Raw genomic sequence first — 15,040 nt, 5'->3', positions numbered from 1 at the left:
CATGCAGAGAAAAGCTAGATACTGTAGTCCAGTGATTCCCAACTGGTGGAACGCAACCTAATGCTAAAATTATGCATATAATTTTGTACATCAGCTTTTAAAAATAAAAAAAACACTTTGAATCAAAAATCAGGGCATTTTCGCAATTACTGATACAACATTTTTTATGCATTTATGTTGGTAAATCGCACCTCTGCTGTTGTTCATGCAGTTGTGTTCATCACTTTTCCTGTTTAAAAATATTTATTTTTATGCTAATATGTTTGCATATTGATGGACTATATATGTATTGTCTATACTTCAGCAAATTTTCATTTAACAGTAGTCATTTCAATTGGAATCCCCGCATTCGTGAATTGCACGCGTGGGCGGAAGATTTCCACAAGCACATTTCGCAACTTCAACCTGTTCGCGCAGATTCGCTCTGTTTACAAACATAATGCTACTTGTTTTAAAAAAGAAATGAATTAATGTGTTATCCATTGCTAATATTAACAATGAAACTTAATAACAATTGACCTTTTTTTGTCTAATTTCTTTTTTTTTTTACAAAACAATGTACCATTTTTACCCGCAACAAAAATTCGAAACAATGGACCTTTTTTTTTTTGCCTAAATTTATTTTTTTTAAACCAGTTGAGAACCACTGCTGTATTGTACAAAGCTGAGTTATTTAGTTAATCAAATTAGCCACTATAGAAGGCAACCAGACTTTAGTAGAGTTACACAAAATATTTCCACAACAGGTAAGGCCTGCACAGTAGGGTTTTCAGGATTGATCAGCATAGGACACAAGCTTCCAGCACAAAGACTGTTGAATGTACATGTGTGGATCTCATAACTGTTTCCCCACTCTTTTGGCATGCCCTACACCCTCCGCCCCCCTCCTCCCTCTGTCCTATAGGTAATCCGTAAAGGCTGGCTAACCCTCAACATCAGCATTATGAAGGGCGGCTCCAAGGAGTACTGGTTCATCCTGACGGCCGAATCGCTGTCCTGGTATAAGGATGAGGAGGTGAGATATGTTCTTCATTTCTCTTTTGCAGTCCCTCCCCCTATGGCTTCAGCTTAAAACCAGCTCCACTCAAGTTGGGCTCGAGCGCCATGTGTGTTTGAAATTAGTGCAAACGTTAGCTGTTTTCCAGAGTTCCTGTGGCTTGACTGGTAGAATGTGGTGCTAGTAACATCAAGGCCTTGGGTTTTATTTCCAGGGAGTACATACATTTATGAATGTGTACTTCAGTGCATTTGGCAGATGCTCCAAAGCAACTTCAATGTAAACGTCTCAATTCATTCCCCAAGAGAGATTGTTTATATGTAAAATCCCCCCATCCAGGAGCGAATGGTAGAGTCCATTTGCTTGAGCCACGGGTGTGTGTGTCCCTGCCCAGCCTAACCAATGTGCGGACTACTGTTCAGCTGCAGCATGATGAACAGGTAGTCTGAACACTGGGCAGGCGGGGGGGAGGAAAGAGGGCGGCTGGACCGCAGGTCACTGCCCCGAGGACCGCACACGACTGCAGGGGAGAGTAAACAGTACAGACAGAAACACTGATAAACGCGTCAATCCTACTTAACCCGTCGAAAACATGTTTATCTCACTACTTACTTAAAATAGAGTAATAAGAAATATTTCCAAAATAAATGAAGGTTGTAATAGAATCATTAAGATGTTTGGATCGTAACTTTGTTTCAGCAGCAAGTTTAGTTCCTATAAATCTGATTCTCAATATTGTAAAACTGTCAGAAATACTGATATTTCAAGTGTAAAGGAGGATTTATATAATTTACTGTATCAACATTGCATTAAAATACCAAGTCTAATGAAAATCATTGTGAATTATTAGGGAATGACAAAATTATGAAAGAAAAATGGCAAAAAAAAGTGCAAGAGTAAAATATTGGCGGGCTTAATTCTCATGAAAATAATGCTACAGTGAAATAGGTTTCGTATTTTTACTGTAAAAATATAACCTCTTTTGATTTTGGAGTGAAATGTGCTGGTTTTGTTTAGATTTTTACTTTTTAAAAAGCTTTTTGTACCGAGTAATGAAGGCACACAAAGAATCAAGTAATTGAAGCTGGTCGTCATATGCCCCAAAAAATTTATATTAAATATACTATGAATCTTAACATAATGAAATCAGTTGTAACAACGTCAGTGGCTATCCCAACATTACTTCTTGATAATTAAGAGTTAATTTCAAACGTATATATTCGGTATACTCACATGTCCGCTGCTGCGTGGCAAATGCATATTCCAGGCCTCTGTAGTTTCTTCACGAGGAATACAGATCGCTTTGCCATCATAGCTCCATTTTCGAATTCTGAACCGAGTGCAGTTTTCACTCTTTATCGTTGTTTTATGAATAACACTGAGAATTATTCCTTTAGCAGTGGTTTTCGAAGTAAAGAGAAAGCGATAAATGAAGAAAAGAGAGGACAAAAGTAAAAAAAAAAGGGACGAAAGAAGAGGCAAAGTGACGTGGCAAGCGCACTGAAGTGTTCCAGCCGGGATCCGACTTTGGAATTTGCAGGAAATCGTACTGGGTTACTGGGGGTTGTTGTGTGTGTATATGAATGTGTGTGTGTGTGTGTGTGTGTGTTGGGGGCAGGGAAGTGTTCCTCTGAGTGATGTAACTGTTGGGGCCGTAGCTGCGCAGACATAAACGTTTCCAGATGCTGCTTCTCAACTCAACAGAACGAGTTGGCCGCAATAGTCCTCATCCAGACTCCCCCTCTTCTTTTGATTTTCTCTCTCTGTCTCACATCCCCCTCTCTCGCTTGGCAACCTGGTGGTCCTTCTTTAAAGGGACAGTTCACTTCAAAATGAAAATGTGGTCATTAACTCCCTTTCATGTTATTCCAAACCCATGTGATCCCAAAAGAAGATGTTTTGAAAAAATTAAAGTGGCACTTTTCTGTACGTCCATTGTTCTAGATTGTATTCAGAAGCTCAGAACTTTTAGAGCAGCTTTTGATACCTCTGTGAAGTGCTTTATAAAATTGTCATAACTCTTCCTCTCTCATCTCGCTCTACTAGGAAAAAGAGAAGAAATACATGCTTCCTCTGGACAACCTGAAGCTCAGAGACGTGGAGAAAGGCTTTATGTCTACCAAGCACATTTTTGGAGTCTTCAACACCGAGCAAAGGTCAGTGCTGACTCCAGCTCTCTATGTTTGTGTATTTGTGTTTGTCGTTCGGCCACTTTATGTATCCGATCCCCCTCGCAGGAACGTCTATAAGGACTTGCGTCAGATCGAGCTGGCCTGTGATACGCAGGAGGACATGGACAGCTGGAAAGCCTCTTTTCTCCGAGCAGGCGTTTACCCTGAGAAAGATCAGGTACTAAAGTTCAATCTGAACACATGAACAATCTAAAGCACTTCCATGTGTTCCATTATTGAGAGTTTCGTCTACACCTTTAACTTTCATGATGGGATGTATACAAATAAAACTGAACATTCAATGGGAAATAATGAAGGATAGGACTTTTGGTACCAGGATTTATTTGTCACTTACACTTACACAGTCTCTTATGCTCACCAAGGCTGTGTTTATTGCAAAAATACAGTAGAAAAATAATTGTGAAATAATAATAATACAATTATTTTCTAATAATCTTTTCCTCTTCAGCACCATTTCTCCAGTCTTCAGTGTCACATGATCCTTCAGAAATCATTCTTATATGCTGATTCGTTGCTCGAGAAACATTTTTTATTATTATCACTGCTGAAAACAGTTGTGTTGCTTAATATTTTGTAGAAATCATGGTACATTTTTTTCAGGATTCTTGAATGAATAGAAAGTTAAAAGAAAAGAAAAAAATATATATATACATGTATGTATGTATGTATGTATATATGTATATATGTATGTATATATATATATATATATATATATATGTATATATGTATATATGTATATATGTGTATATGTACAGTACAGAACAAAATTTTGGAAACATTACTATTTTTTTGTTTTTGAAAGAAGTTTCTTTTGCTCATCAAGCCTGCATTTATTTGATCAAAAATACAGGAAAAAAAAATTAATATTGTGATATATTATTACAATTTAAAATAATTGTTTTTACATTTATTATACTTTAAATTATAATTTATTTCTGTGATGCAAAGCTGAATTTTTAGGATCATTATCACATGATCCATTAGAAATCATTCTAATATGATGATTCATTATCAAAGTTGGAAACCGTTCTGCTGCTTAATATTTTTTCAGAACATGTGATACTTTTTTAGGATACTTTGATGAATAAAAAGTAAAAAAAAAAAAAAAAAAAGACGCTATGTTTTTAAAATATATTTTGTAATAAAAATATACACTACTGGTCAGTAATTTGGGGTCATTCATTTTTTTCTTTTTTTAAAATAAAATATTTTTTCTTTCTTTTCTTTTAAATAAAAACAATACTTTTATTCGGCAAGGGTGTGTTAAATTGCTAAAAAGTTTTTTTTTTTTTAATAAATGCAGTTCTTTTTAACCTTTTATTCATCAAATATATTAGACAGCAGAACTGTTTCCAACACTCATAATAAATCAGAATATTAGAATGATTGCTTAATGATAGGGCTAGGACAACGCGTCGAGGTCATCGATGACGTCAACGCAAAAAATACGTTGACGCAAAATATGCCCATCGATTCGTTGGCCTGTTTTTATTTATCTAAAAAACCTTTGCAAAACGTTTACCTTATGTGCGCTGAATATACGCGATGGCCGGATGAACATTCTGTCCAATGTTATATAACCAATCCATGGGTTTTTTTTTGGCGGCTGTCAAAGCCTTTTTTGATCGGTGAGTGATGTAGAATGACAGGGCGCGTACGAGAGAGAGCCACGGCTGCGCACGCACACTCACAGTCTTCAAACTACACGAGCGCTGTCTTGCTCTCTCTCTCTCTCTCTTTCTCTCTCTGTCTCTCTCTCTCTCTCTCTTACTCTCTCTCTCCCTCGTGCATATTAACCAAAATCATTAGACACGATAGAAAAAGGGCGGAACACCTAAGTTTCACATGGAGCATTCGGAGATTTTTTTTTTTCTCCATGACAGGCTGCTGGCTCCCAGTGTTAAACATTTTTTTTTTTTTTTTTTGGAAAAGCACTCTCTGTATTACATTAAAGCCCTCAAGTTTACACTGGTTACTGTATTCTTTCAATTGCTCTAAACAAGTATTTTGGGTGACCTTTTTTATTGAATGCTAGACATCAAGTTGTTGTTATTTTCATCTGAAAGAAGCACTTTTTTTTTAGTAAGCAGGGCCCTATGTGTTCAGTAAGCTTGTTTCAGTAAGCTATGTGTTTTCAAGGTTTCAAGGTTTTATTGAATGCTATCTCTACACAAGTGCAAAGTAATGCATTCTTACTCAGTCTTTTATTTTGTAATTTTAAGAGCAGTAAACATATATTACAATTTTAAGGAATTCATGTTTTTTTCATTCAGATATGTAAATCAACATGTATAAATTGTTAGTAGTCAATTAATGGGGAGATAGTCGGAATCGAATTGGTCTGAAAAAATTAATCGTTAGATTAATTGATGCATTGAAAAAATAATCGCTAGATTAATTGTTTAAAAAATAATCGTTTATCCCAGCCCTACTAAATGATCATGTGATAGACTGGATATTACATGTGACTCTGAAGGCTGGAGTAATGATGCTGAAAATTCAGCTTTGCATCACAAACAAATATTTTTTGAAGAAACTTCACAACAAACTTCTTTCAAAAACTAATTAAAAATAGTAATGTTTTCAAACTTTTGGTCTGTGCTGTATATATATATGTATATATATGCATTTGTGTTATTGACATGGTACCTTAAAATCTGCAGTTTGTTAAAGACAGGCATGCTTTTGTTATTACTGTGTTATTACTATACTATTACTTTTGCCCAAGCAACAAGCCAGAAACACTAACACTGCACTTATCCATTCATGTATTAAAGATACAGATCACTTTAGATGTTGTCGTTAAAATTCATGAAATGCCTTAAACTTAGATCAAAGGCAACAGATGAAATAAGAAGTGATTGTAAAGAAACTGAGATGTGTGTGTTGTGTAGGTGGAGTCAGAAGATGCCGCTCCAGCCGACACCTTCTCCATGGACCCTCAGCTGGAGAGGCAGGTGGAGACCATCCGTAACCTGGTGGACTCCTACACTTGTATCGTCAACAAAACCATCCGAGACCTCATGCCCAAGACTATCATGCATCTCATGATCAACAGCGTACGTGCACAACCCCTTGTGTTTTAAGCAGTTTATCTCGAAACATTGATTGTACTTTCCTTCCTGTTCTGTCCCCAGGCGAAAGACTTCATCCACTCGGAGCTGCTGGCGTACCTGTACTCCTCAGGAGATCAGAACAGTCTGATGGAGGAGTCTGCTGACCAGGCCCAGCGCAGAGATGAGATGCTGCGTATGTACCACGCCATAAAAGAGGCCCTCAACATCATCGGTGACATCAGCACCAGCACTGTGTCCACTCCTGCGCCTCCGCCCGTCAATGACAACTGGATTCCAGAGAATAGGTTAGAAAATGAACAGCATGCTGCTGTCTGGAAAGGAATTACAGTCCCGTTACTGTGGCTTTCTGTGTTTAGAATGAAATATGAACACGGGCTTCTCTGGTCGGGTTTGCTGTCACTTTTCTGTGATTTTTGGACACAATCAGAATGATTGTTCTATTCATTTCATTCTATTCATCTTTGCTGATGAAGAATAACCGTGCTTTGTGTACATGCTCATAATCGTAAAGACTCTTGTTGTTAAAACATCAAACAGTTTGGTTACAGACAGGCTGAACAGGCTTTCAATGATTTGTCCTTTTTTGGAGGTCTGACAATTCACCCATTTGACCCATAGTACACTGAGATGCAACCTAGAGAGTAAAGACAGTGAAAAGTTTATAATTGAAAAAGTTAGTTTTTTCCACTTTATCCTACATAAATGATATCAACCCCTATAACAATGGGTCTTCACATTATTTTGTCCAGCCCATGTATTCCTTGGTGTTTTGACCACAAATGTGTGTGTGTAGAAATTATCTGATGGCACACACTACATCATAATACTGTAAAACTGACAGCTTCACGATATTGAGTCACATGGGTTCCTGTACATGATGGATTATGGGGTACATTTGGCTTCAAATACTGCTCCAATATGCTATTAGACGTAGTGTGGATCTAAAGTGCAACAAGTGCACTGAGCTTTGGCATTCATTGGACCTGGGAAAGTTTTGTGTATTTATTATGCAAAATGTGGGACAGGCCATAACCCTTTAAAGGCCCCAATATAATTAAAGTGAAATTAAAGAACAAACTGTTGTAAGTTTGTAACCTTGAACAAATATGTTTGGAGTTTGTTTCAGGATTTTGAAACTGCTTGCCAAAGTGAACTTTCTGGAAAACTTTATATAAATGTATATACTATATATTATTGCATCGCATCACACAGTGCTGCCAAAGCTGGATTTGTCATGTCACACTGCACTGCATCCAGCGTAGACAGCATCACCTGATTATAATGAATTATGTTGTCTTTTATTGTGTCAGTTCCCATTATGCCGCTCGTGTAGATGGTGTAGGTAAGGTGAAAGCAAAGAATTTGCCATAAGTATTTTAGGCCTTAAGAGTAGTGTACTTCATAAACGTGTTTTAGTGTACTATTTAACCTGTTAATTGTCACCCCGTCCCGTATACGGGACGCCTACGTTGACTATACTATATTACAATCAAATCTAATCTAATCTTGATGAACTATATATCGTTGGAAAGGTCTAAGACTCCCAAATATGTATTTTCCCAATATTTTTTGTTAAAAATTATGTAGGAAAAGTAATAGATGAATTTATGACAAGAGTGCACCCTCAGAAATCTACATTACAAAAGGAGCTTTGACCTTTGTTTAAAAATAAGACTTCCTCGTTGCCTTTTTCTCTATCACATTTTAGAAATCATCAGAAGTTATATATCACTTGAAAACATAAAATCTCAAAATTCATCCTTCAAAACCCTTTTTAAAATCAGACATTGCATTACCATGTAAATGGTACATAAAAATCAAGTAACAAAATGTTTTCAATCATGAATTATAAAAATTTAGGTTTGTATCATGCACATTCATCTCTATCTTCAAAAACGTGAGTGACCGTTAACAGGTTAACTGTTTTAATATTTTATTATAATACTTCTTTTTCTGTCCTTTGTAGCCCCAACACCCAGCGCAGACCGCCTACATCGGCCCCGCCCCCCAGCAGACCTCCAGCAGTGCGAGGTCCAACACCAGGCCCGCCCACCCTTAACCCCACCCCCTCCTTTGGAGGTCCACCTATTCCCAATCGCCCAGGCCAGCCCATTAATGCCTTCGGCAACCTGGATCCTTTCAGTGCGCCGCCACTGATCCCCTCCCGCCCTGCCCGCATCCCTCCGGGCATCCCCAGGTAAGACACTTAACCATCCGTCACCTCCGTGAAGATATGTAGACTCGCTGTGCCTGTGAGAAAGAGCATCTTGTGCCTGAAGCGCAGAGGAGTGAACGTTTGTTGAAGGAAAAAAAAACAAACAAAAAAAACATTTTAACAAGGTTTGACTGATGTACTGTTTCTTCAACTCTTATTCTTCATTTACTGTCAGTTGCATGCAGATATTTTCTTCTGTCCCATGCTGCTACTAATATTATTAATAAAAACCAATTTTACCTCATTTCCTTCTCAGCATAATCTTTCCAGTGATATTATTTTCCTGTTTTGATCTCCTCTCATCTCTTCCTTTCTTCTTCTCCTCTACTCATTTAGTGTCATCTTTTCCTCTCTTATTATCTGTTCTCAACTATCCTCATCTAGACTTCTCTCCTCAACACTTCTATTCTCGTCTCTTTTCTGTTCTAATCTTATCTCTTATTGTGCTTTCTCACGTTGTCTCATCTGGCATTTTCTTATCTCATCTGTTCTGCACTCATCTCCTCCTGTCCTTTCTGCCTTGTCTCATTTCTTTTCTTCTGTCCTCTTCATCTCTAATTTAGTCTCATCCAACTCGTCGGTCTTGTTTCTCCGAATTTAGTCTCTTCTAGCCTTCTCTTCTGCTTTCGTATAGCCTCATCTAGCCACTCTTCATCTCACCTAACTTCTCTTCTCATCTTGTTTCTTCAAACTTCTTCTCATCTTACCTCCTGTTCTTGATTATCTTGTTCATCATCTCATCTCTTCTCATCTCATCTTGTCTGATCGTCTCTGTTTTAGTCTCGTCTAGTCACCTCTTCTTGGCTCATCACTTCTCCTTTTGTCTTTTTTCATCTCACCTAGTCTCTTTTCTCCTCATCTAGTCTCTTTTCATCTCTTCTAGTCTATTTTAGTCATCTCTCCTTTTGTCTTGTCACATCTCCTCTCATGTAGTCTGACTTCTTCTTATCTCGTCTCATTCCCTTCCTCATCTTGTATCGTCTCATGTCTTTTAGGCTCATCTCTTCTCTTTTTCGTCTTGTCTTCTCCCTTCTCCTACATCATCTATCTGTGGTTGTGGGTATGTCTCACCTCTTGTTTCTCAATCTTTTCTCCTCCTGCAGCAGAAGACCCCCTGGCGCTCCCAACCGGCCCACCATTATCCGCCCCGCCGAGCCCTCCCTTCTAGACTAGACCCGTGCACTGGCCAACATAGGCTGACAGAAAGAAAGAAAGAGAGAGAGAGAAAGGAAGGGCTGGAGAACTGCACTGAAACATGTGCACGTGTTTCTACACATACAGCCTCACCAATAAACTTAATCCACTCAGACGGTCTTCTGATCAGCGCTGCTAATCACATCCTTACTTTTAAAGCCCAGAGGTCTAAATTAAGCACCTAAATATTCAAAGAAAATTGTTGTTGTTGCTATTATTTTGTTAAACTAAGAGTGAACTAAAGGGTGTAGTGGCCTCCAACTTTCAGTCATTTCATCACTCACATAGGTCAGGTGACCACCAGGGGGTATCCTACTCAACTTGTGTAGACAAACCAACAACAGAATCATTATGCCTCCTCCTTGACTAGTGGGATAATATGTATACAAGCACTGTGCAAGCTAGTTGCTGTTTAACGAGCTTGTCTTCTTCCTGTTCTCTGGTAACTTAACGGTGGATGAAGATTATGTCACGTTATAGACACACTTCATGTGTTTTTTGTTTTCATTCTGTTTTCTGGACTCTCTAACTTGAATTGCTGAAATAAGACACAATGACCGCTTTTGTTATTGCTATGTGGGATTGATTTTGATTTAATTTCTTTGTTTTTCATGTTCAGTTGGCCATTTGTTATGTTTGACGCCCTTCCAAATGGCACTTAGTACCAAGAGACTGTTAATTATAACACCGTAGCAGCTAACCAATCAGAGAAATGCAAACATATAAGTTCATAATTCAAAAATGTAGATGTTGACGCTCCTGTTTGGTGTTAACTGGCGACATCCTCTTTCTGTTGGGTCGTCAAATTTGGTTCTTGAAAAGCACTTCTGGATTTCTAGTGAATGGAATTTCTTAGGTAGTCAGAGGAAAAGAAGGAGGTGCAATTTGTATGCAAATCACTGTAATGATCTGTTTGTGTATATATAATCCTGGAAAGCATGCTAACCACTCATGACGGGCCGACCCGTCAGAGCTCAGGTAACAACCGACTCCAAATCTGTTAACCGTTTATGCTAGCTTAGCGTTCTGATCATTGTAACTTAAATTAATTGGCAAGACCTTTATGGGGCGCTTTTATTTTCGCATTCAGGGATGGTGAGGGTCAGGGGAGCGTTTATGAGTGGGAAGAACAACAGGAAGTGGGAATGCACTCAAACACAAGGTCACTGAACATGGTACATGCAGGTGTGTTTGGGGTTGTAGGGCGTTTGCTTTATGGAACCATTACGTTCTCGCCTACAAAGACACAGCAAACTTTCTGAACTCAAAAAAAGCTTAACAAAAACAACAGTGAACCTTTAATGTAGAGATCATCGTAAATGTTTTTCTGAGTGTATTATTTATAACCTGGGCATTTTTTACAAACTGTTTGCTTCGTAGTAGAACAACAGTTATTCTTCGCTAATGACAGATTTATGGCCCGTCAGTTGCGATAACAATGGTTGAATACAGAATTCAGAGAGAAAGCTGTCCAGCTGGTTTCCTGTTGATCCTGTTTTGATTGCAGAATCTTTGCCGTTTGCCTTTATTGATGTTCGTGCAAGAAAATGGGCTGTGACAAATTTTGTTTTCTTGATTAGCCTGACAATAGGGATTTTGGTGTGAGCGGGCCTTTGATTTTAGCGCCAATTTGTCTGTAAATAATCGAAGGCTTGGAGTCGGACTCGAGATTAAACTTAAAAATTAGCTGCAGATATCAGGGCCGAACGCTCTTAAATCACTCCTGTGTGTTATGGCTAAAGTGATGGCAACCACTGCTCCTTCTTCAGTCAGTTCAAGTCTTGAATTAAAATTTTATCCAGCTGTGTCCTTTACGATTTAAAATTACTTCAACATCTGTTAAGAACTGGATGAAGCCCTGATCACTGCAGCCATAACTTTTCCTCTGGTCTTTTCTCATGGTGACCCAATCCCCATCTCTCTCTCTCTCTAATAATGGTGTCCTTTTGTGGCGTGAGGGACTGAGGACATATTTAGCATTCTTTTTTTATGCTTTTGGAATAACAAATAATTGTCAAGTGCCTGTGTAGCAAATTAAAATGGACTTGGAGCAAAATCCACATTGAGAATTGGAAGTGAGATGATAATAAAGATGTTGTGTATAATAAAGATCTGGCACTCTGGTGGTCGGTGTTTCCTTGTGTCATGTCTCCTCGCTTTCTCCTTAAACATCTCTCCCAGCATGCATCTCTTTCTCTTGGTGTTCTCATGAAAATAAATCAAATGTAGGGTGTTTTGCTTATCTGTGACTGCATCCGAAACCTCATGCTCTTCTTTTGAAGGAGTACTTGCTTTGTAGCTGTAAACATTTTCTTTTATTTTCGATACATTATAAAGTATGAATGTGCAATATAATCTCATAGCAATTTGTAACTATTTTACGTTTTTGGTGAATTGGTGGTTCATTTGTCTGAATTCATACGATTTCATTTGTATGTTTTCGCATGATCTACTTGGGCCGATTTGATGGTTGTTTAGGGGTGGACCTTCATGCTTACCTTTCCTTTTACAATGTACATTATACAAATTCATGCAAAATCACCACCTTGTAAAACAAAAAGTTGCATTTTCCTGTGCCATCAGGTGGATTCAGTAGTATAAATGAATTCCAGATGTACTACATTTTCTATGTTTGTCACATGTCCATCAAATGTGCACTCGCGGAATTTACTTTATTAAATAAACAGTAATTTTTCATGAATACTTTGAATTTGGACATACTACTCCTCTCACATACTGTTTTAGCCTACTGTAGAGTAGGAAAGAGTTAACTAAAAACAAAAATGCATACTATGAATTTACGATATGTACTATCAACATTATTTTTAACACGAGCGGGTGCATCTATTTGTTAATTTAATGTGCGAGGCTTCCGGTCGCTTCAAGTTACAATATATTCCAAATTGGTATTATTTCTTTACTGACTCAAATTGATTTACAGATTAAATTTTTTAAGGGTAATTAGGTAATGCAATAATGTCAGAAAAAAAAGGTGGAAGCACCTGGGCAATTAAGATAGCACATGGCTCTTGCTATGACTGTAAACTGTCATAAGAACTTTAGTACCAAGTCAGATTTTTAAAAACACAAGAACACTAGTTTTCCGGAAGTACCAGCAGTATTAGGTAAATTTGGTCTCCATTGATATATACTCACACTCCTGCATTAAGTCAGTTGGGGAGCCACTCGATAGGCTACTGCTCATTCATCTCAAATGTGTTTTAGAAGCATTGAAGATAATAATCAATGTTGTGAACTAGAACGCAACGGCCAATTAAAAACTAGTTTTTAGCCACGTTTAATTCAGTTTCGAGATGACTATGTTTTAGTTGGACACGGGATCTTGCATTTCTGTGGCAACACTATCAATGCCAAAGTGTTCACGTGCTTGAAGAACTCAAAATTACAACTTCTTAATTTGGAAATTTCTGGTAGCTTGGACCATGTGAACACTGTTGCTGTACATATTCAAAGGCCCTATTAGCGCTAGTACCTCGGAGCCGCTCCAAACTTCACAAGTTGTTTTTGAAACAAGTGTGAACACATTGGCCAGTCAAGGGTTTTTAAGTTATTCAGTGATACATCCACACAGTACCATTCAAAAAGTGTTTGTGTTCATATACTCATGGTTTTGAATCAAGCTGTTACCCCCAAGAATTGAATCTTGAGGTTTCAAACAATTCCCACACCTACAGGAAAAGTCCATGCTTTTGAGTTATTTCTTCATATAATTGAATCTTAAGAAATATGCAGAAGTGTTTGCAATAAGCTAAATAAATGGCTAATCCATTGGCTGGTACAGTTAAAACACTGCCATAGAGGTTTAGTCTCACTACCCTCACTTTTCAAATGAAAATGTTGGAAGTGATCCTCCACAGACATTGTCATAGCGCAGGGAGTTGAGCTGAAAATTGTGCACTGACGCATACTTAAGCATACACAAGAAGGAACTTATTTTTAGCATGCACTAATTAATAAATCATGGATACTGTTTTGGATAAAATGTCAATCAGGCTGGAGCACAGGAGCATGTAATGAGCTGATGAGTCACATTTGCAGAGTTGAGGGTCTCAACAGGATATTGAACCATTACCACTTCTTCCTCTGTGAGGCTGATTTTTACATATGACTCATGAGCAAGTTTCCTTTGCTGAAGTAAAAAAAAAAAAGAATGTAGTTCGACAGAAGACCACATCCGAATAATGACCAGTGTTGTTTTATTACCAGCATGTGACTTCACGAGAAACATGCAGCTCATATTTATCAGCTTTTCTTTCAGAATCATCCATTTCTATGTTGCAATAAGTTTTTTTCACAAATTTTGAGATCCAACTCTCTCTCCACATTCACAGCTTCTACGGGTCATAATGAAAAACTCAGTAGAGCTCATCAGAGCCTGCTGAGTTACTGTAAACATACATGTTTTACTCTGTACAGCATGCAAATGTAATTCTCACTGCTGATCTGTGCTTTTGATTGCGGTTGTTGAACAGACGTCCACCTCCCCGACGGCCAGAGAACCAATGGTGAAGCTGATCCAGTGCTCTGAAGGAAGATCACCATATGGCTGCTCTACTACAGCACCATGAGGACATGATGCCTGTTTCTATAGGATATGGAAGGAAGAATCAATTGGATTGGACAAAATGTCAACATAAATTTGACTGTGATTTAAAAATTTGACTGGTTTTACACAGTCTTCTTTGAACTCTCTCATCTCAACCTGAAAAGGTGCTGACTTACTTTTTTAGCAGCTTTGGTTCTAGAAGTAGTTTTTCCCATTCGGTTTCCCCATAGATTAAATAGATAAAAAAGGAGTTCTAAGTGTTGAACCAAATCAAACCAGCTCAGAATTGCAACATTATAAACTCAGATTTTTAAACAAAACCCAGTATGAAGAACTGTAAATAATGGTGAATCTGGAAAAAAAGTCAGATTGTATGTATTAAAAACCGTATAATTATTTTTTCCCAACTTTAGAAATATTTACAAGGGTATAGAAGAAATGGAGTGCTGCAGTGATGATTTACTGTATTTTTGTAGGCCAGCCCATGAGTTTGCATCACCCTGGTTCCCTTGATAAAAGCCAAATATAATTTTTCCAATTTTAACTACACCATTAAATTAGTGAGCAGACGAGTTGGCACGATGGCAGTTAATGTTCCCAACAACCATTTAGTCCCATTTAACCACTTGTTTATTTAAATGAAATATGTAAACATGAGCTTTTGTTCACCACAGACCTTATTTCAATCAAAAACCCTCAGGGTGATATAACCAGAAGTGGTAAAATGCAAACTTAGTTCCAGGTTTTGGTTTAAAAATGTTACATCAGAGAGTGCGCTCCACTACACTTTTAGACAGC

The 15,040-nt window shown here is 37.8% G+C and overlaps 1 protein-coding gene and 1 long non-coding RNA gene across 10 annotated transcripts in view; one reads left to right on the top strand and one right to left on the bottom strand.

Moving 5' to 3' along the window:
• Positions 1–14,956, top strand: part of LOC113049154 (dynamin-2-like) — a 47,728-nt gene extending 32,772 nt beyond the window's left edge. For 5 of the 9 annotated variants that reach the window (XM_026211243.1, XM_026211282.1, XM_026211252.1 and 2 more), the window contains 7 exons: positions 905–1,015; positions 3,044–3,153; positions 3,235–3,346; positions 6,084–6,248; positions 6,327–6,550; positions 8,233–8,463; positions 9,585–11,816. In XM_026211243.1, coding sequence (XP_026067028.1) covers positions 905–1,015; positions 3,044–3,153; positions 3,235–3,346; positions 6,084–6,248; positions 6,327–6,550; positions 8,233–8,463; positions 9,585–9,654 — 1,023 coding nt within the window. In that variant the 3' untranslated portion in view covers positions 9,655–11,816. Of the gene's footprint in view, positions 1–904; positions 1,397–3,043; positions 3,154–3,234; positions 3,347–6,083; positions 6,249–6,326; positions 6,551–8,232; positions 8,464–9,584; positions 11,817–14,168 lie in introns of those variants that run through there. The other 4 variants (XM_026211289.1, XM_026211262.1, XM_026211297.1 and 1 more) reach the window with 3 other exon arrangements.
• LOC113049191 (uncharacterized) lies at positions 600–3,034 on the bottom strand. The gene is made up of 2 exons (XR_003276585.1): positions 2,231–3,034; positions 600–1,517 (listed from the first exon to the last, which is right to left on the bottom strand). It is a non-coding gene; the product is annotated as an uncharacterized LOC113049191 (long non-coding RNA).
• Positions 14,957–15,040: the final 84 nt, after the last annotated feature.

Source organism: Carassius auratus, chromosome 3 (genome assembly GCF_003368295.1).
Source record: "Carassius auratus strain Wakin chromosome 3, ASM336829v1, whole genome shotgun sequence".
In the NCBI taxonomy this organism is placed as follows: domain Eukaryota; kingdom Metazoa; phylum Chordata; class Actinopteri; order Cypriniformes; family Cyprinidae; genus Carassius; species Carassius auratus.
This window is presented reverse-complemented; position numbering and strand designations above follow the sequence as displayed.